This window comes from Plectropomus leopardus, chromosome 5, assembly GCF_026936395.1.
Source record: "Plectropomus leopardus strain MGB_pleo_1.0 chromosome 5, ASM2693639v1, whole genome shotgun sequence".
Lineage (NCBI taxonomy): Eukaryota > Metazoa > Chordata > Actinopteri > Perciformes > Serranidae > Plectropomus > Plectropomus leopardus.
In genome coordinates this window covers 17,567,803-17,590,807 of record NC_142180.1, presented here as the reverse complement: position 1 = coordinate 17,590,807, position 23,005 = coordinate 17,567,803, and the positions used below count along the sequence as shown (strand labels likewise).

At 39.8% G+C, this 23,005-nt stretch overlaps 1 protein-coding gene across 8 annotated transcripts in view; it reads right to left on the bottom strand.

Moving 5' to 3' along the window:
- Window positions 1-1,307: 1,307 nt before the first annotated feature.
- The window catches only part of ptprsa (protein tyrosine phosphatase receptor type Sa), a 263,072-nt gene continuing 241,374 nt past the window's right edge, over window positions 1,308-23,005 (bottom strand). For all 8 annotated transcript variants that reach the window (XM_088077631.1, XM_088077634.1, XM_088077633.1 and 5 more), the window contains 8 exons: window positions 21,471-21,625; window positions 20,286-20,571; window positions 15,724-15,902; window positions 15,186-15,312; window positions 14,900-15,025; window positions 9,544-9,698; window positions 5,940-6,075; window positions 1,308-5,700 (listed from right to left, as the gene is read on the bottom strand). In XM_088077631.1, coding sequence (XP_087933757.1) covers window positions 5,632-5,700; window positions 5,940-6,075; window positions 9,544-9,698; window positions 14,900-15,025; window positions 15,186-15,312; window positions 15,724-15,902; window positions 20,286-20,571; window positions 21,471-21,625 — 1,233 coding nt within the window. In that variant the 3' untranslated portion in view covers window positions 1,308-5,631. The remainder of the gene's footprint in view (window positions 5,701-5,939; window positions 6,076-9,543; window positions 9,699-14,899; window positions 15,026-15,185; window positions 15,313-15,723; window positions 15,903-20,285; window positions 20,572-21,470; window positions 21,626-23,005) is intronic.

The following is a 23,005-nucleotide window of genomic DNA, read 5'->3' as shown; positions in this document are numbered from 1 at the left end:
CAAGGAGCTCGTTGGCACATCATCTGCAGCTGCCACCCATGTGAATTAAATGTTCATGAGCAGTGAGGTCTTTGGAAAGAGGGTCATCAATGGTTCACCAAAGCAAGATTCTATAGTCTAAATGTTTATAGGAAACAGTTTAGATTAGAACCTTTAAATTACAGTGTAGATAAATTATACAGATGGGATACCATTTAAATAATTACCGACTACTGGTAGGTACATAGGAAGAAGTATGGAAATAGATAAATGGACACAAACAATATTTTGGAGGTACCAATTAATAAGTTACACTGTCAGTGCTGTTTTAAAAATGAGCGCCTTCATACCATAGTCTGTATGTATAAATAGATGCCATGACAGTTCGCCAAAAGTGAAGCAAAAACATCTAATTTCTCCCCTGGTGGCTGGTTGCAGTATAGGACATAAATTCTGCCCCCCCATGTTAGCGGATGGTACATTGACATAGATCTTACCACCTTGATGTTTGGTTTTCATTAGTTATTTAATATTTTAAAAAAAGGGGGAATGAGGTCATGACCACTCCGTAAGTGGAGACACGTCCCCTGTCTTTATATGCAGTTTATGCTCGATACCCAATACACAGCAGCCTATATATTTTTTTATATTGAATGTAAGGGAAAAAAACCCCTGAGATCTAATCCTAGAGCATTGGTGGGTTTGGCAGAATGAAGTGTTTGTGGAGAGCTTCAGAGTAAGAGAAAATGAAAAGGGACAGTCCAGGGTGCAGTAGTGTTTTGATAAGGGTACCCAGTAAGTATTTTATTGATACTCCGTATAAACCAACCTATCACAATTTCATTCACAGTCTGTAATCAAAAGCTAGTGTTAGGCAAACACAGTAAGGTTTGGTTTAAACATTTCCCTTTTGTTTGCAGACATTTTGCTTTGAGGTTATCAAATATCTGATGATAGACGAGATAGCAAATACCACCAAGTGAAGGTTTTACCTCTGCTCCAATATCAGTCTGTCTGGGTGGCATTTATCGAGCGTGAAAAGGGGCTTAAGGATCCGTCGGGATGTTTGTGAAGAGGCTGGTGGACAAATATAGGAGGGAGCTAATCAAGCCATCTATCAACAACACAAGTGCACCATCTGTGTGCTTCATCACTTTTTCAGTGCAGGTTCTGATGTAATGAATGATGTACAAAGAGCGTGTCAGTGCAATTTAAGTATTGTAGTTAAATAACTCTCAACAGCTATTTGCATATTACACACAGATCGGGATACAGCAGGCAGACAATCAGAGATACACACCGATATCAGCCAGAAATCACAGGCAAAATAGTTTTCAGACAACATTTCTTTAATACAAAGTCAACATATCTACATACACAGTGGCTTTAAACCAATTATTGTTTCAGTTAGAAGTAACAGTTTGAAAGTGATAGCACTTGGCCCTCATACAAAGGAAAACTATTTTGCTGTTTGGGTTCTTTTTCATTTTGTCGGTATGTACTGTATATGTTCTATTCTTTTTGATGTCATTTTTTGTTAGTGTTGTTTTTTTTTGTTTTTTGTTAGTCCCATCCTCCTCCCTCTTCCCCAAATATTCGGCAACATATTCCAGTAAATTTGGCGTCTGTTTTTCAAAAGTCTAGCATCTTTACAAGTCAAAAGAGTAACACATTGCACAAGCTTCCAAAGACTTCCACGGTTTCAGTTTTGGCATTTTTGGGGCCATTTTTACCAGTCTTTTTCGAGTTCCAAAAGACTTCGGGGATTTAGTTCGTTATGAAACATCTCAAGGTTCCCACTGTTCAGAAATGACGTGCTGGAAATGTGAATTTGCAGCAAGTTTTTGGTTGTCTTGGTCTTCCCTTGGTTGCATCGCACTGCTCTGTTTCATTCAGTCCTGATTTCTTTCTGCATCCCACAATGACACATGGCTGAAAAACCCCCACAAAGTATGGTTCTATACAATGCTTAACAATGCTCCAGGGAAAAAAATAAATCAACATGTCATGTTGCAACTGAACTCCATATGGCCTTTAGCTTAGCTGCGTTTGTCCATCAGCCAGTGAAATTTATGGTGAACACCTTGGCATTTTAGGCAGTTGGACAGCTGTGGATCTTCTGGGGATTTGTAGGAAACTTTTAAGGAATGGAAAAACACCTTTAGGTGCTATTGTTTCTCACTTTAGTGGACAAATTTAGACTCTACACCTGTGTAATCCCTTTTTGTTGGAATTTACGACCGGAGGTCTAATTATTTAAATCATTTAAACCCCTCTAGTTGTTTTAGTTCCATGATGCTAAACAGGAAAGTCCATCTTATCTTTAACAGATCTGTGCTAATGCAAGGGCAGAAAAAAGTTCATGTCCATCACATTAGGAATGAGAATGTAACAGGACCTTGAATTGATGCTTGATTAGCAATTCAAATAGTTAGCCAATGGACTAACTTCCCATCCTCAGCTAAATTATAGCAGCAGATCACTGATGCTGATTGCATGCCCTAATTGAGGCTATAGGTGTGAGAACAGGAGCTGGCTTGTTTCCCAGTTTAACTGCTAGCAGGGGAAATTAAAGGCAGAAAAAAAGCACGTGGTAATTAAAGACCATGGAGCAGGGCTGGAGAAAGAACATTTCAGAAGGAGAGAAAACAGGCTTTACAAACACCAGGAAGTAGTAATATGAGCAAAACCTCGATCTTTGCGATTCTGTCTCCACTCAAAGTATGAGATTTTGAGGGTCAAATGATACAAATACATATAATCTATATATTTGTTTATTTACAGGTATATTCTAGATCATAGTGGATATCTAACAAAATGAATGACCACATTATGTCAGAAAATAATAAAAGTATAAAAAAAGAAAGGATTTTCTTAAAACTGTGAGGGTCGTAGTCTGTACATGATCATACAAGGTACAGTACGTCAAGTTGGGCTGATAAAGCAAGGTCAATTATGGAATTTTTGATTGATTAGATATTTCGTCGACCAGTTCATCGTTCAACAGTTGCTCAAAAATAAATCAAATAATACTAATGCCTACAAGTTATTGATAATAAAGAATCTCAAGGTTTAAAAATGGCATCTCCTCATCGGCACAGGATCTACCCAGGGGTAGAAGTTAAACATTAGTGAGTGGTGGCCGAGGATTCAGATGTAGCTCTGACATCACCTCCGCTTTTTCTCAAGAAAGGTTTGTAAGATTACAAAAAACAAACACACAAACAAAAGAGAAATCAATAAAAAGTCGTATTTTCAAACATGAGCACTGGCTGGTATAAAAAAAAAAGGTGATGAGGAGAAAAATGTAATTAATACTAAGTTGTTTGGATATATCTTTATATTCTGCATTTAAATATATATGCATGTGTGAGTGTGCAGTATGTATATACATACATACATATATGCACACGTGCACACAGACATGTTATACTTAACATTTCTACAGTGAAAAAATAGAATGTCTTTTAACGTAATATGAACAAATAAGCATTTCTCTTTTCCTGCTAATTTTAAAAAATGTGATACAACATCTCTGTTAAAAAACTAAACCAAAAAGAACATAAAAAGTCAACTATGTAATGTAAAATAAGTCGTCATAATACAACAGTAATGTTTTTCATAATGTTACAATAACAATAAGGCTTTTTTGGAAATAAGAAAAGATTACACACAGTTCTGTCCATCGCTCTGGTTTTTGTGCACACACGCCGAAAACCTCCACAGAATCCGTACACTTATCTGTACCAAAGCACTGATCTCCAAATGAAAACCTGGTGGTTTCGAAAGCTCATTTTTTTTCTTTTTTCTTTTTTACCAGACACATATACATTAGTGCGTCAAATCCAACCTGCAGTTGTTTTTGGGGTATTTGTTTCAAGTTTCTTTTTCTTCCTTAGGGATGTGCAAGTAACTGGTACCGAAGAATTTCTTTATCACATCATGGCATCGAGATCCAACATGGCTGCCTGGTCTGGCTGTGTCACTCACTGAGACATCATCTATAAAATGGAGGACAAAACCCAAAGCAACTATTTTGTTTATCCACCTGTTACCAAACACACAAACAGTGGAACTAAAGGCCAATTTTTCAACCACATGAACACACAGCTTTATAACTGCAACAGGCCTCTGCCACTCTTGAGTGTCTTAAACGATGATGATTATAGAGGAGGCTGGAGAAAAAAAAAAAAAAAGGAGAGGTGAAGACTGATGGATGATGTTGTCATGTGGATGCGCTTTCAGTCATGCCCGCTTCAGCGCGAGCGGTTAGCAGAGCTGGCATCTTTTTGTTTTGTCAGTTTCCTCTCCCTCAAGAGTCACACTTACAGCATACACGAGATAAGCAGCATGTTTGGTTTTGACAGAAAATAAAAAAGAAAAAAAAAAGAGATAATTCCTCATAAGACAAAAAAGTTCAAAACAATGATGATGAGCGTTGGTCACTGTACACAAAGAAAGCCCAGACTTTTTGCGGCAATCCTTGTTTGGTTGTTCCGTTTGTTCCAAATCTTCTCGCCCACCAGATTTATCTCTTGTTCAAAATGGTGGATGTTAACACCGAAGCCCCATGATGCAATGGTTCCAAAGAGAGGAGTGATTGTAAAAAATCATGGGCCACGGTTGCCATTTCTCCCACCATGACCATCAGCCGCGGCCTCTTGCAACAGCCAAGGTTTTCCTTCCTGATTTCTCTGGTGACTGAGACACGAGACTCCTGGGGCACTTTTTAAATACACTGCAGTACTTTTCAACATCACTGTGGTTACCTGGCGCGGGATACTGATTTTGCACAATTCATGAAGCTAACTGATTTTAAGATATGTGTTGCTGCTTGCTTCCCCACTGCCACTGACAGCGCCGTCTCTCAGCTCTTGGCGCTTGAGAACAGGCAGCTGTGTGATGTATACTTTAATAGTTGAGTGTTTTTCCACGCAAATTATGCATATCATGAGTGGGACAGTGTAAAAAGGTTTATTCAATGCTAGATGGGAATGTTCTCGTGCTAGTTTCCACTATTTAGATTTTTTTTGTCTTACCAGAGATTGGGGAAAACCGTTTGTTTCCACACAGGCAACCATAATTTGGTCATTTTCTCTGGATATCGCACACAAAATGTGTTGATAAAAATACTTGAACACCCTTTAACACCCAGGCATATCAAAAGAACAAGAAAGTCACCCCGTCTTGGCTACATCCATCTGCCTCTCGTTGATTTTCGCTGTTCTCCTTCATTAACTGTTGCTTGTTTGTATCACGAAGATATTTTTGAGAAGAGAAATGTCCACGAATGTTTACAATGTCCTCCACATTGAAACACTTGAGGTAAGGTAAGCAGTCTGACGCTTTGATCGATTCCCGCCCCACAGCTTGAGCCACAGCGTCTGGTTCCTCTCCCAGATGAGGATTTTCTTTTCTTGATGATGGGCAATTTTCCTCCCTTCCTTGCGAAGGGTCTCTTAGGCGAATTGGGAATAATTCTTAACTGGGCATCGTACTTCTAAAAAAATCTACAATAGGATCCTGCTTGGTGTGTCTGAATTAGTGATGGTGTTATCGTCGTCTGCTGTCGTCATTTCAAATTTCAAAGTTTCTATGGCTCAGGAGACTGTTGAGGGGGGTGACAGGATTCTGGGGGGAAGAGATGGCTTTTTACGTTGCATAGTGATCAAAGCTTCCTAAGTACTCCAGGGCTGCGTGATAGCAGAATTGGTACTCATCCTGTAGGAAAGAAACACACATACAAGAAAAAATACATCAGAAAAAATCTCACCAGTAAAGCCGACACATTAGCAATTCCAGACTATTCAAACAAATTACAGTATGATAAAAGGTATTTTACACATTACACACAGAGGTTAAGTCAATGTAAAATTTTATTAGTTTAGTTAACTTGTTCCAGGTCTTTTAACATAGAAGCAGTGTATTGTTTTAGTGTTTGTGTCTGTGTGACCTCTGACCTCAGTCTGGACCATGGCTGGCCTCTGTGTCCGAAGCATCTTCACTGTCTGGAAGATATCGACCACGCCTTCATAGCGCATTCGCTCCAGGACAATGCTGAGGGTGATGAAGACTCCAGTCCTTCCCACGCCAGCACTGAGAACACACAGAAAGTGAATTAATAAGGATGTTATTTCTTCACTGAATGGCATAGGTGTGGACTTGAGTAATTAGATTTGGACACAGGTAAGATGAGAGTCAAAAATTTGATGACTTTAGACTTGACTTGGAAAAAATAAAGAAAGACTTGCAACTGGACTTTGATTTTAACACCAGTGGTCTGTGACTTCCCATGGATTTGAGCCTTTTGACTTTAAATGTATGATACCTTTTCCAATTCCAAATTGGGAGAATAAAGTTATAGACATTTTTTTAGAATATGAAATGAGCAAATTCAGCAAGAAAAGTGGCACTGGTTGATACTGCTATACGCTTTCAAAGCAGAATGTCAGCAAAACTTTTTTTTATGGTTAAATTCAGTCTCATTTGTTTAAACAAATAAATCAGTTAATGAGTACATGAGTAAATTTAATATTATTACTCTGTTTTTAAAGTGGCATTACATTTGGTGTTGAATGACTTCTCAGAACTCAGAACTCAAAGTTTAGGTCTTGAGACTTTTGGACAAAGACTTGAGACCAACTGGTGGCAAAAGAATGACTTGGTCCAATCTCTTGTGAATAGTGCATCTTTATTTATGTTAGGAAACTTGTGTCTCTCTTTCTTGCTCTGCCTGGGATCCTAGTCTTTTACCATGTTCGCACTTTGTTACTTTATACCACTACATTGGTCTAACCAAGACTGCAAAGTAACAGTCATCTTTAAATAATTTTATCCTAAATTTCCTCTTAAATGCTTGCTAAAAGCAGCAAAGCTAAAGCTGCACTGGGCAACTTTGTAAGTTTCCAGTTCTGACTGTTTAAAAAAGTCAACCGTTGGAAAACTTTGATAGCCAGGAATCCTGCGGCAGGGTAACGCAAATGGTGGCAATGGCAAGGACGCAATTTGCATGTGTGAATCCACTTTGATGTGCGCCCACATTCTCGTTGAACATGAAATGAGCCCTCAAGGACACACAGATGCACTCCAAATCAGGCACACAAACAAGCGAGCAAACATTTTGTCTCATTAAGCCCCTCCCATGTGTCGAGAAACTCAGCCTGCTGCTGCTCTCCAGAAATACCGAGTCTTAACTCAGATCCTGAAATACTTGAGAGCTGCCTCTCTAAGCTGCTTTGCTGTGAAATGACTTCCACTTCACCAATGGAACAATAATTGATATGACAACAGATTTATTTGGGCTCCTTCCAGCCTCCGATGCTATTTTGTTGAGTGAAGAATGAAAGTGATAGCTGCACGCTGACACTTTTGGTTTGTGTGTGTCTTTTGGGGCACCATGCTAGGACAAAAGATGACTTGTATTATTTGACAATACATTAAATGACATCTAACACAGCAGTTATTGAACTTTATCATGCAGAACATACGACCACCAAAACGACCTGCACCCACCCACTACCAACCCCGATGCCGCAGTATCTCTCAGCCCACCCAAAGCCTCTTCTTGGGAGTCGGTCACAGCTTGTCACATGGACTCTTAAACTCACTCAGAGCTCCTCTTTCCCTCTCCCTCTAGCTCTCTCTCTCTCTCCACGAAGATCGACTCTCCCAAATCTGAAGGCTCGCCGAGCCGCTGCAGACTGAGAGGATTTGGTGTCCCCATTCATAGGAAGTAATCAGGCAATTAATGACAAAAAGCATGTGGGTCTATTAGATAGTGGCGGAGGAGGGGAGAGGAGGAGGAATAAGAAAAGAAGTAGGAGGGGAAGAAAAGAGGGATGGAAGAATGGATAGATGGATAGAGCGAGAGTGAGCGAGAAAGAGAGCGGGAGAGAGAGAGAGAGGAAAAGAGAGAGAGAGAGGATTAAGAAATAGACAGAGGGATGACAGACGGGGAAGGCCGGTGACAGAAGACGAAAGAGTAAGAGAAAAGGAAGGCATAAGCTCTCCACTCAGAGATGAAAAGCCTGAAGGAGGAGGGAGGGAGAAAGAGGAGGAGGATGGTGATAGGGAGGAGCAGGAGGTGGCTATGGTAGTGACAGACAAAGAAACTAACTAAAGATTAATTTTTTTTTTACTCAAGAGAAACTTCTTTCAAAATTTAGATATCTACCTTTACCTGAAGTGACACCTACGCTTAAAAAAAACCCCACTTGTTTAAAAAGGTACAAAATTACCAAAGAGTATTTTAAAGGGCTGCAGGTGACTAAAGTACCCGATTAACAGCATGAAATTCTAATGATTTACTACACTGTAGGCTGCAGACGCTCTGTGTTAATCCTCTTATGGTGCTCCAAAAGTTCACCGAGATGAGTCAATGATGCCTCGACTGTGCATTTGGCAGCTGAATACAACACAGTCATGTGACTCTTGCAGTCTGGTTTAATACTCCAGTCCTGCAGTTGCTCCTGCAATAACTGATCCTTTCACTTTAAGACAGCTCTCTCCCCCTCCAATAACTCTTAGCACCCATAGAAGGAAGGAATAACTCAGACTTATTGGAGCTTCCCTGACACATCTTACAACTCCCAGGGGGCCATTTCATGGCTGGTGACATCATTGCTTTTTAATACTGGAGAGGTGATGTTATATTTGATGATGTCATGGCGCCTGTGCGATAGAGATGTGGAGAAAAAGTGACACCTTATCTGTTCCAAGAGTAAACCGTGTTTATGAGACAGCGAGGGAATTATTCGGTGTGTTAACACCTTTGTTGACATGATCACATTTAAAGGAACAGTTGTATCCTTAAAGCTTTGAATGCCAAACCATGAAAGAAATACATGTATAACAGATCGAACACTTTACCAGTTTACTTAACCTTTACTAGTCTTGCAGAGCATACCAAACAAATATGTTCATTGTCCTAAAGTGTAAGGCAACAACTTCTGATGGAGCCCACTCAAGGTCTATTGATGAATAAGAAAAATCTTAGGCCTTGGTGTTGACCACCACCAAATATAGGTTTCTTCCTGAGTCCGGCACGTCGAGTTAATAATGAAGGTTACCTTGGAAGTTACAGCCAAGGTGATAAAAATGCATCACGAAGCTATCATAAAAACCAAAAAAATGGCTATATCATTTCATGTGCCTCCTCTTTGGAAATGCCAAGCTGCATCTAAGCCTTATCAATTATGGAGGAGATGGGCCTGTCGAGGTGCAGAGGTAGTGTACCACGGTGGCAAAAAGGTGAGGAGGGATCGTATCTGATGATGCTGTTAGAGCTGCACCACAGGAGATGCAGTGCTGCAAAAACAGTAACAATCTTAAGAATTGATTTAATCTTGTCTTGATACTTAAAGACTTCTTTCTCTTTTAAGAAGGGAAGCGAGTCATTGGAGTGCAGGTGAAGAAGTTGCAGTGCCTGGAAATATGGCTAATCACACCCATCTTTTCAAGACACCTTAATATTTAAAGGAAAAACAAACATGCATTTTGGATCTTGGAATGATAATGTTGTGCAGTAAAGAAAATATGGCAATACATGACAATGAGACTTGTTACCTGCAGTGGACAGAGATTGGTCCATCCTGTCCAAACTGCTCCTTGGTTTTATGCACCTGGCCGATGAAATCAATGAATCCCTCCCCAGATTTGGGCACGCCTTGCTCCGGCCAATCGGTAAACTGGAACTGCCTTACTGTCCTGGACTGACCATCCTGCAAATACAGGGAAAAGAAAGTGAGGAGAGCAGATGGAGATTATAGAAGGTGTAAAGAAGCAAGAGGGAGCAAAGACAGGAGAGGAGGCTTTTGTAAAGAGCAATAAGAGGAAAGAAGGCAAAGGCAATGGCTGCATGGAAAAAAGGTCAGAGAGGATCTTTGTTCATGATTTTTTTACACTCTGGTTCATTTCAAGAACACAATGCAGATAATGCAACAGTGCTAAAGCGTTTATGAGGCCGTAACATCTTATTGTCGCTTTAAAATGAAATAGTATTTACTGTTGATTTTGTTCACGATGAAAGCAACACTGCACAGATGAATAAATGTACACTGACTCGTGTATCACAGAGGAACAGTGTGTCCTCTCCTCTTCCACCATGCTCCTCTACCTCAAACTCAATTGTCTCTATTTTCTCCCGTTGTGTTTCTTTTTTGAGAGTGTGAGTGAGTGTGTGTGTGCACCACGAGTAGGTCCTAGTTAAAGCTAATCAATAGTGTATCTGCCATGACAAGCGTCTTCTCCCAGACACCATGTTGAATAGGATAATCCTGAGATGCGATCGATAGAGCGACCTGATGGATGGAGGTAAGAAGCAAGAGCGGGGGACTAACGGAGCAGGAGGTGGGATTGGACGATGAAAATTGAAAATAAAAACCCTGACAGGCTGACAAGCCTGCTAGACAAAATGTCAATCTTAACAATTTAATCTTATATCGATTCTTATAATCTTGTGTGAGTGGTGCACTTGCAATTGCTTCTAATGCAAACAATAACATTTAAATACATTTTTTTTTTTTACAATCTGGTGTCATCACAAGAGGACAAGTGAATTGATCTGCTGTATTTTGAGAGCGCTGATCATTGAGTCTGAGAATGCACAGTCAATACTTGTGTCCTTGTAAAGAAAGTTCTTTTCAAGTTGTCTCGGAGAGAAAACATTTCTCAAGAAAGCGAGCAGAGAAGCAATTTTTGCATTTTTGAGACGAGCTGTCCGCTTGATGCCACCAGCAATTAAGACAACCAGGTGTTCATTTCTCCAGTTGTTTTTTTCACATCTCTGTGCGACAGACTTTATGTGTCATTCTCACACATTCTCTTCCCATTTGTTCACACTGGCAAAGGCACGACTTGATTAATACTCATTTGGCCAGTAGACTTTATCCTTTGGTTATCCTGCTGTTAGATGGTGTAGAATTATACACTCCAAAATTAGGTAGAGTAATTTTGTCTAAATTGTATTATATAATCAATTTAGCATGAAAAACAGGTAAAACAGAATTATGTTAGCCCTATTGCAGCTTGGTAATTTAAAAACAAAAATATTTATGCACAGAATTAGTAAACTGGTAAAAAGACAGAAAGGTAACAATCAATGTGTATCTAATTCACTACAGCTTTCCAAAGGCTGGAACCTAAGCTGCAAGCAACAGTGCACACTGCCTCTATGAAACGCATGAGAAAAAACTTTATACATTCATGGTGGCATTACATGCCTCTGATGAGAGCATACCGCTGAAAATATGGATTATAGCAGTTACGTTTGTCTTCTAAAATCAATGTTTTGTCAAGTAACCAGCATGCGAGTGGAGGTGCTTTTCTATTCTAAAGAATGATTTATGCAAATGTGGATTACTGACTGCACACATTGGCTGCTGGATAAAAATAATGTAAAGTTTTTTCTTAAGACGGCATTTTGCCTTTATTTGATGGTTAAAGCTTAAGAGAGACACGGAGTGAGGGGGAGAAAGAGGAGGGGGAGGGGTGACCTGCAGGCAAAGGGCCAGAGCAAAAACCACTTTTCTACCATTGCCTACACTGATGACCACTGACCAAGTGACATAGTTTATGGATATTTATTTGATAACATTAGGAGTAAATAACAATGAACAGTGAACAAATAGTGATCGCAACGGATGCAAGTTTGTGTAAAAAGAGCAATTTGGATTCATTTTGAGCAGGTTAATTCCTTTGAATATTACATCAAAGATGTTTTTTCCTGATATATTTAAGAACCTTTTATACAATTCAAGACTGAATAGAGCTTGTGCGGTCTTCACTGTGCCCTTAACCTGTGAGATCTTTTTAAGGGTAATATGTGACATAATAATCTAAACTTAAAAAAATAATTATTTTATTGGTGACCCCTTATGGGGTCGTGACCCCAGGTTGGGAACCAGGGACTAACACAATTAATGGATAGGGACACAAGAAGTATCATGTAAGTACTGTGTATGCAGAAAAGACTATAAAAACTTAATCATTTCATTTGAAAGTGACTGTAAAAAAGGTTACAACAATTATTAAATTACCTCATAAAACTAACAATAGATTTCCTTCATTTGAGCTTTCTTCATTTGTTGCTCTTAAAAACAACATCTATCATATTGAGCTAACAGTAAGTGTTGATGTAAACAAGTACCCCAGGCTCTACATTCATCATGGATGTTGTCATGGTGGCTGCGCTACATTCCTTTTCATTCATTTTGATTTTTGCCATGAGCTAAGCACCCCCTCTAATGCTAGCATGCTTAATGCAGATGGCGACTGAATGCTGAATGTACAACATCTGCGGCTACTATATGTCAAACGATCTACATAATCTGTCTTTTGAATCTTTGTACTCTTAAAGTCGTGTTGCAGCATGTGGCAGTTAGCACCGATGCCACCAACATGTATTATTGTAGATTTATTGTACTTGACAAACACAGTGATTGCGATTCTAATAAGCTAAGCTCCGTGTACCAACGGTCTTTGTACGTCTGGTGTCTTTTCCTGTTTTATGGCGCATTGCATGTTTCCTTTCTTTCGTCGCCTTTGTTTTTCATCTCAAAAACATTTTTGCCTCAGCGGGGGGATTAAAAGTGAAAGAGGGGCAAAGACAACAACACAATAACCCAAGCACGCTGAAGAAAGAGAGGAGAGGAGAAAAAAAAGAGAGGAAAATTTAACACACAACCTGAGGGCCCACGCGGCGTGTCAAATTGTGTGATTAAATACGTGACTGGCTCGCTAGATGTGAGTGTTGAAGCGTGGAGTCTATGCTATTACTGCGCAGAGGCGTGCAACTTGCACGCGAACACATACACACATGCACATACACTCTTTGCCATACATGTAAAAACGCATAAGCATGCATGTACATTTCTGTAATCTATGGAATGTGGAGGTTAAACGCAGTTTACTCACACTCTGCATACAGAGTCAGTAATATGGGGTTAAAAACCTATGACACAAAGCGACATGTACAATGCCTCTTAACAATTTATATCAACCTAACCTTTACTCTCACACCTCCATATATCGTATTTCGACTGTTTTCTCTCTCTCTTTCTCTCTGTTCTGTTTCTTTAACTCTAATGACGTCTGTTGGCTGCCGTTCTATTACATTGTTTTATGTGTGCACCTGTATGTTGAATGCATGTGTCCTGGTATATTAACAATACAAAAGTGTGTGTGTGCATGAGTGAGTATATTTGGGTCGAGAACAGCAAATTAGCATGGAGAAAGTAAGCCTGTGTGCACATTTGTGTTTGTGTGTGTGTGTGTGTGCAGGAGCCCATTAAGAGAGGCATTTTGCACGCTGCACAGGGTTATGTATAAAGAAAAAAGTGTGTGCGTATGTGTGTTTGTACTGTATGTGGCGATGCCATAATAGTTTCAACACACTGTGAATATAGTGTGTCTGTTTGGGTATAAGTGCCTGTGTGTATACGTATGTGTGTGTGCATATATAATGTATTATTATTATTTTTTATTTATTTATTTATTTAAATACCAACGGGATGACTGCTAACTAGCTGCCACACCACCAGGGAAATCACTGGATATGTTAGTCTGTTTGGCAAAGAGAGAAAAGTTTTATTTCGGCTGCTGCTGCTTCCAACTGTCCGACCTAATTGGACCCAAAAAAGAACTCCTGAGGTAAAAAGATAAGTACAGTAACGCAGTGTGGAGTTTACTTTCAACAGTTCAGGAAAAGAAAAGTCACTTGGTTGTGAACTCTTATTAATATTTGTATGAAGACACAGTCATCGTGATAGTGTTGTGTAGGGAAATGCATCTAACTACAGAGGAAATCACAATATCAGAGACATTTTAGGAACTTCTGAGGACAACACATGATCTACTTTTGATTTTTCTGTGTTTACGTGACCTATTTTGTCATAACCTGCTTAGTCTCCTACATTTCTCACAGTCCAGTGAAGGGCGGCTCACCAGCGCCATTCTGGAAATTACAGCATAATTTGGTACAGCGTTGCATTCTAGTCTTTTGAGACTGCTGTGAAAATGATGTCTCTTTATATTGTATTATTATTCATAAACAACACACTGGTCTGTATGACTATTGAATGCCAGTATAAAATGTAGACTCTTAAAAGAACCCATTGCTCTGTGAATCTTAGGAACTGATAGTGGAAGCTACATATTTACTGCTGATGTTTAAGATTGACAACAACTCAAAACAAACACATTGAGAGATATTTTAGGTTGAAGTCACGATGCCATAATTTTTTTTACAGGTTATATCAAACAAACCAAGAAACAGAGGTTACCCAGCACATACATTGTTTTCCTCTCATTTTCATGTATATCTCCCAAACTTTTTCTGAAGAAACTACTGAATAATGTGGTGGGCAGAATGTCAGATCTTAACTTCACAGTAATAGTGGACAAAAGGTTTCACTTCAAAAATATTATTGCAACACGTATAGAAGATTTTAAAATTATAACTATAATATAATGCTATCAGTCAAATTCATTTCACTAATTAAAACTAATTTGTGTGGGGTTTTTGTGCTTTTTTTTGGTAAATTAATTACACTCAAAAGACTTGTGTCAGGAGGTGCAGAGAGTCTGTGACCATAACTGTATAAAAGCACAAAAAGGAGCAACTGCACTTGATAGACAATGAAAATACAACCTGGGAGGGAGACAAAGTCACAACAGAAAGAAAAAGAAATGTTTTCAGAAGCGCATTATTTACACATTTACACATTCACACATATAATATCATATATGTGAATTATAAACATGATATCAATATTCCATTTTTAAACCTTATTCTCAATATCACTACATTCCCAAACCAATGTTTACTATTTTTGTTACCAACTATTCTATGAAGTCTATTTGGTCTTAATTTCTTACTCCCACCTCACAGCCTACTCAATCTACACTCAATCCCGTGTCTTACCCTGGCATCTGTGACCTTGAACTCTCGAAGGATGTACTGGGGCATGTTGTACTCCGCCATGGGATCAACCACAAAGTACTGGTATCTAGCAGAGCGCTCTGCTGGCCAGTACTGGTGACACTTTTCCTGTTTGAGCAAATAACCATTAGTTAGTTAATGTTTTGAGAATTATTCGTGATTTGTTTTTCTCATTTTATTTTGTTTTGACTATTTGAAACCTTGCAAAAGAAAGGTTTGAAAAAAAACATAAATCAAATATTTGTGGTCATGAGCGTTCATGTCCTACCCGTCCCATCTCTCTCAGTTTGGTCAACATGACGACAATAGTAGAGTTGTTCTCCCAGAGCATTCTCCAGAAGTCTTCTGTGGTCTCTGCCAGAGGGCCCTGCGTGGCAATGTAGGCTTTCTGTTGCCTGAATACAGTAAAACCACATTTAAACCATTAAAGTTTGGACTGTATAATTAATCAGCACCATTTTTAACACAGCTGATGCAGTTTCTGGGAATAACACTAATACTTCATGCACATTTTAGAAAGACTGAGTGATGGCTTTTAGAGTACTAGGAGTACTACGTTAACCTGGGGACTGTGAAGACAAAATGCAGTGCATATATATCTACAGTTTGTGTTAGGCATCTTTCCTTCACATCTAAATAGTACCTCCAGTTCACTTATCTCCTATATCTTCTCCTTACAAATGTATCTTTAAGTTAAACCTCTAAGAGAGAAAAAATGGATTAAATGTATGTCTTGCAAAATTAAAGATATTTCCTGTCACATGCCTCCTGCTGGCATGTATCCTTCCATCTCACCCTCTTTTTACCTGTATCCATCAATGAAGCTGGAATTGATGTAGTCAGATCCCTCCAGGCCTCTGATTGGCTGCAGGCAGACGCGTGTGGTCTCATAGGGCATGATATTGACCAGTCGATTCTTGAACTTGTTGCAGGGAAGGTTGGCACTAATGAAGCGCGACGTGTGGGCTTTGGAGTTGGCCAAACGCTGGAGGGAAAAGACGGAGGGATAGATGTTGGAATGGATGGAAGAAATGCACAGAAATGGGGTGAGGTACAACAAAATGCAAAAGGAAAGGAAACGTGGGAATGAAAGGTATGGAGGAGGAAAAAGATGAAAAGACAATGAAAAGAAAGTACAGTGGTGAGGGGAAGAGGGAATGAAATGGCAAAAGCCACGGTTGTTACAACGAAGGAAAGAAGAGACATGAAAGAGAAAAAGAGGAAGGAAGAGCAGCAGAGGATGATAAAAGGAGGAGAGATGGGAAGATGAGGAGTAGTGGGAGGGCGGACAGGTGCAAGACAGATAAAGAGAAGAGTATATCAATGACAGAAAGTAATAAAGCCAACCCAATCTAATCTGCTTTGCTGATGATGACACAGCTTCAAAGGGACATTGTTTATCAAGAATATATTTATTGGACGACAATTCAAAAACTTAATCCACTTTTGCAACTTGTGGGGTCCTGCAGGGTCAGATGCAACGATGGAAAATATGCCACACACCCAGACTAACAAGCCTCTGGATCAAGTCTGCACGAAACTGAAAACTCGTCTAAAAGTGGGTCACCAGTGCCTTTGATAATGGCAGTGTTGTATGTGTGCATAAAACGTAGACTCACAAAGGGATGCTCAGAAAGACAAACACACACACACACACACACACACACACACACGCACACACACAGACACAGACACACACATACACACACACACAGCATAATGATCAAAATGAAAAGCGGAGCTGCTACATCATCATCGTCATAGGGACCTCAGTGGGAGTTTGTGGGTCAGCAAGTCTTATGATCGCCTCCTCGCGGCTTCAATGTCTCAACAAAGCATCTATGCGTGTGTGGTTGTGTGTTTGCTTGTTAGAGTTTGCCTGAAAATGGAAGACACCCTAATCAGATTGTCTAGGGCCCCGCTCAGACAGACAGAAGCGTGGCACACTGAAGACACCGGCTGCATCGCAGGGAGGGAGGAGAGAAAAGGATAAAAATGACCCTACTAAAAAGTAGGTGGGAATGCAGATTTATTTCCTTGACTTCTTGTCTCCCAGCAGTTGTTGAAATGCACAAAGTAAAAGTGTTTCTCCTTGAATCTCAGTGTGTACAAGGCCTAACTTACCATTTTTTATTTTTCTTTAGAGCATTGCCCTTTCTTTCCCTCTAATTTTCCTATAGCGCCACTAAAACTGTGTCAGTGGCCACTGGAGTCTGTCCAGCCCTCCTCTTCCTCCATTCCCTTCATCCCTTGCTACTGTCCTCCCTTTGATCTGTGTTTCACAAAGGCACCTGGAAAGGCTCGAGGTGGCCTGGCAGTGCTAAAGAGGCCCTCAGCTACGCCACCAAACACTGCAGAGGGTGCGGGGAATGGAGCCAAAGCTGGCAACCTGTCATCTAACAGGACGGAGAAGCACCTACTGTTGGGTACTCTCTGGTCATGGTTGCCAGTTCCTTTCCCATTTATAGTACAGTCTATTTTTTCACTTGCATGGTAAGAGCTGATGTACATTAGGGATGTTTCACCACAACAGGGATAATCATATTGGGTGTCACAACATGGGGCTTACAAAACTGTGATTATGATAATCCTAACCTGCCCCAGCCATAACCCTGAAAGGGCTGTCCCAAATACCAGTTTCAAGCTTCGTTGAGAAATATTTGATTGATTGAAATATCCGGGAGTGCTGGGGAGGATGGTAAAGTGCCAATCAGCCACTTAAGCATGCAGGTCGCAGTATCAATAGAGCTAGAAACAATAATGCTTTGCAAGACCGCTGAGCTGGTACTTTACAGTTTTCAGGTAGTTTTCTGGTTGTGCTGTTTGTAGATTTGTGATATGCCATTTTCTTTTGGCATATCTGGCGCTTGACTTTTTGGGGATCATGTTTGTAAAACTTTTTGTCATCTTTAAACCTTTCCACCAACATGAAACCATTTCCATTCTGGTTACCAAAAATTCAAAGTTCAAAATCTAAAAAAAAATTGATTCTCATATGGAACAATAAAACAACTACTAATCAATCTGCTTCTTAATCTATGAGCTATTTGGGGTTCAAGGTTAAGAAAAACTGAGCATTTGAGTACTGATTTTGTCCTTAATTACCATGGCAACAGTTGAAGCTTTGGAGCATTAGGGGCAGCCCTGAACCCCTTAAACAATAAATGTTTAATAATGCTTTGCAATGCCATAAACGCCTCCAGAAGCTCTTGTAGACTGTCAGTTATTTATATTTAAAACCGAAGAGCATATTTGTCTCCTTATACCTGGATCCCAATTAAAACTCTAAGCTGCTGAATTCTAAATCATTCTTTTGCTATTTTCCATTAGTATTTTTCCTGCCTTTTTCCTTTTGTTTGTAATCCGTGTACTGTATGCTGCTGAATACTTCTCTGGCATGTGTGTTATGTGCCCAAGCGTCTTCTGTGCATTAATCTTTCCCCGAACATGCTTGTTATTCATACACATATGCCAGAAAGTGCTCGTCTGACAACTGCATGACAAGTCCCTCTTCTCTGTTCATCCTCCCTGCTGAACTCCTATGAATCCCACCAGTCACAGCTTATCTCTGCAAGACACCATCTCCCACCTGAGGACGACAATGCCCTCCCACCCATCCCTATAGTGCAGCATTCTGTCAAATCACTTCCTTAGTGCCAAGTTAGCATACAGTCTTCCCTTTGTTCATTAGCCAAACGTTCCTCCCTCCACTTGCCCTGCCATCCACCTCCATTTGTCATCATCAAGTATTAATTACTCAGCTCCCCCACCCCTCTTTGCACACACCTCTCTTCTCTATCCTGACTGTAGCGTGGACGTTATTAATCCCCAGTTGACTCCTGACGCCAGCTCAGCATTATCCTTGTTACAGATGGCAATGGAGATTCCATCACCGTTGTACGCCAGTGAGTAAAAAAAAAGGTCGAAACACACCAGCACTATTATTGTTTCTTGGCAGGGGGGCCGCGTTGGTGAATGGCGATGGGAAGATGATGGATGATTTCAGAGTATGCGTATGTCCAATTCAAGGTCAGCAGATACGGACTGGAGCGCCAAAGCTGAGGTGAGTTTATAAGTTGATGATTGTTAAGATCTCTAATGTAGATCTATGTAAACACTGTGTCTGGCTGTTTATCCTCACCTCCTGCTTCTTCATGGGTTTCTGTAAGGAAGCATACACTCTTTCATTTTCAAACCTAAACTCAAATCCATGCTGCTTCCAGCCAAATGCTTTGTCTTTTGCGCGCTAGATTAAACCCAACTTTGCTTAAGCATATTATTCCAAATCCTCCAAAATATACATTGGGGCCAAACAGTAAAGAGCTTCAATATTTCCATTTTCTAACTTAAAAGATAAAAAATCCAATGGTGAGTATCATGGTGATTAAGCTATTGAAGTGAAGCTAAATATAAAAGAAGAAATGCGCCTTCTAGTCCATCTGATATTATATTACTTGAACAGCATAAACTGACAAATAGCTGCCTTGTAAATAAGACTGTGATTCTATATTCTGCTTACCTGGGGCTTTGCTCATTCTGTTTCAATCATGTCTGTATAAGCAACAAGCTGAACGAAGAGTACAACATGCCTCTTGTCTAATGCCTAACTCAGTTTGTCTGAGCTATAAGCATTTTATAAACCGCATCTTTACTTGATTGAAATTATATTCTCCCAGTTCCCCCTATCAGCTACAGGAATCATCCATGTTATGTCTTCCCCAGTCTCCCTATTTAATATCATTGTTTCTTGCCAGAAATGCATTTACTATTCAAGAACCACCATACGTTCTGTTAGAGTATCAAAATGCAAAGAAATGCATGATCATAAATCAAAAAGCTATTGCTGCAACCAACAATTAGGTGCACAGCAAATAATGATGATGAGCAAAAAAATAAAAATAGAGGCGAAGAAATTGGATTTGCATCCAAAATAACTGTTCAGAAGATAAAACTGGCAGCCAGCTGCATTTAAAAGGCTTACGGTTTCCTAAGACAAGGTGACAAAATGTAGCCAAAGTTAGAATTGATGTCTTTAGTTATGATTAAGTCCAAAGAAAGACAGTTTAGACATGTATCTAAAATGTGTGTTATTTCTGATCTGAAATGAACATTGTAATGGTGTTGGCTTTAGGTCAGCTCAAACTGCAAGGTGAGCTTTTGAGCTGTCATTTGCTATGTTAATTGGTACCTGTCTTTGTCAAAACTCAAAATGGGGTCACCTGTGAAAAACTATTGTGACAAACATTATTCATTGCTCAAAATAAGACAGTGATAGATAGTAAACTCTGTAACCCTGTTATTTCAGATATAGCAATGCACATTAAAAAAAGCCACCACATTAATAAGAAAACTGCTCCATTTCATGTACCTTGAACTCTAGCTCCATGCCAGTGACGTGTTCGCCACTCTCCACCTGGGCAAGCTTCTGGATGTAGGAGTAGAGGCTCCGGGCAGCTACTTCAGTGTTGCCGCAGGCCACAGCCTCCAGCAGTGCATCGTGAATGAAGCTGTACTGATCCTCCGTCTGCACCATGTAGTTCCGCTGCGAGCGCATCAGCGTCACATGGCCGTAAATGTCGACCGTCTTCTCATGCTTGATGCGCTCGAGCATTGCGTCGATGACGATAAAGCAACCTGTCCGGCCGACACCCGCACTACAGGAGGAGGGAAAGGGAAAAAAGAAAAATGGTATGTTTTAGTTGGGTTGTTTAGAAGAGGTTATTATCTTCCTTGCTGTTATTTCTAGGGTCTTACTCTCTAAGGGTGCTGTGTGTGTAATTTAATGTTCTTCTACCTCCTAAAATATTAAAACGATTAAAAGAATTAAAAGATTATGCATGTCCAGTGAGGCTTGTAGATTTGTTGTGGCATCTTAAATGAGAGAAAGAGGAAAACAGAGAGATATAGTGAAAGCTTGAGAAGAAATACAGAAACAACTACAAATGACAGACAGAACAACAAGAGGACAGTGATGGAGACTGAGCGAAGCAAGCTGTCAGATTTCAGCTCTATTGTGTAGTGCTTTGGACTCAGTGAAGTCTTCTTATCTTGACAAAAGGGAAGGTTTCAATTTGAATAAGCCATTTGAGAAATATTGCTTGTAAAAGGAGGAAGGGCTAAGGAGAAAAAAAGGGAGAAGCAAAAAAGATGGGAAGGGATTACTGTGAGGCTTTTCACGGGGAGGGAAAAAAGAGACAGAGGTGGAGAGCATAAAAGCAGAGAAAAAAAGGGATGCTTTAAAAAGAAAGATGATGTGACCAATGGAGAAAAGAAAAGATGAAGGATCTGGTAAAGAAAGAGAGCGTGTGTTTGTATAATGTGTGTTATGTAATGTATAATAGCAGCCACACAGGAGCTCTGCCATTTTGTTCGTCCATGTGTGGGGTTCGGCTTCATTTTAGTGGCATCAAACGAACCACAGGGGGACATAAAACTGTCCCACTTTCGTGTGGAAATTCCAGTTTACATAAAAGTTTAAAAACAGTTTGGATCACAGAGCAATAAAAAAGAAGAGTACCTCATCCACCCCTAACAACAAAAAGCTGCCACTGACCTGCAATGGGCGATGATGGGTCCGGCATCAGGTGGGTTGCAGGTCTTAACCCTACGGAGGAAGGCCAGGAAGGGGGTCGGGTACTCTGGTACTCCGTGGTCAGGCCACGCCGTGAACTGGAACTGACGAACCTCCCGTTTCTCACTGGAGCCGTTCTGGAAAAGAGAAAGGTGGGGTTGGATATGGTGGTTGAGTTTTGTTTAGAGTGTCCAACCAACTGGATTTATTTTGTCATAACAAAAATAAACCAAAATGGAATATACTGTATGTGCTGCTTTTGCTACGTGGCTGTTGTAGGTTTACAATTCATTTTAAGGATTATTGTCTCAAGAGTGTTTTATTTAACTTTATTGGTAAAATCACCTTACCCCTTACCACTCAACCCCAAATTTTGTTTACAGCATAAATACTTTGCCTCAAAACAAAGACCTCTCTAAGCCTTAAAAGGGTAACTTTGTTTTTCTACAACCTGGACGCTTATGTCTGGTGGGTTTGACAGTAGCACTTTTGGGGCAATTCTGGTTAAAGAGAAAGAATATTACTCTTTAACAAAATTGTCTATAATTTTATGATCTTTTCCATAATGCTGTCAGACAAATGTATTAACAATCTGAGATTATCGGTGGAAAAACAAGCACTTTCAGTGGATGTAAATTGATGGTGCACATTTGCCCAATGATGCTATAATGCAGCCTGTTTCGTTGCTGACGGCTCTAGTCCTCTTGCTCAATAATGAACAAATTCAAAAGTGTATTGTCTCCATTAGTTCCTTAGACACAAAAATGTGTGAAACAGGTTCCAGGTTGAAAAATATAAAAGTTACTCTTAAATATCTCCTAAATTTCCATGTGTGCACAGGCAGATGCCTTGGTTTACCTCTGCTTATGTTAATTTGTACAATTGATGCACATGCCTACTAACAAGCTTGACGGGCATGTGTTATGATTGAAATAAAAACTGTGCATTAACAATATCTTAATAAAATGTTATGCTTGAATCAGTAAAAAACTGTGATGAAATTTATATTGTAACCTATATAAATGAAGCCATGATTCTGTGCTCGCTGGTTTGAAAACTACTAAATTTCTAAACTTAAAATGGATTTTTTTGGTTTCAGTGTTGCTTAAGAGAGCATAATTTTCTGATGAACTGATCAGATGAACTTATAATATACAAACTACCATCATTTCTATATTGAACACTGCAGGTATTATTTCTTCTTGCTCTCATATTGCTGCTGCTCAGAACATCTACAGATACATGCAAACACCCACATTACACAGCCGTCTGTCAGCTGCTGCCTCAAACTCGATGCTCAACGCATCAAAGATACAAGCTGGGATCCAGAGGAAGGTTTTTGAGAAGGATAAGAAGAAAGAGAGAGAGAGGGAGTGAAAAAGAGAGAGAGTCCTCCTCTCCTCTCCGAAGATCCTCTAATGGAGGTACTGTTTGCATTTCAATGCCGTGTTTCTGCTTCCCTGACAGAGGGAATTTTTCCCTTGCTGAATAAATGAATAAATGAGTGTGGTAATTAA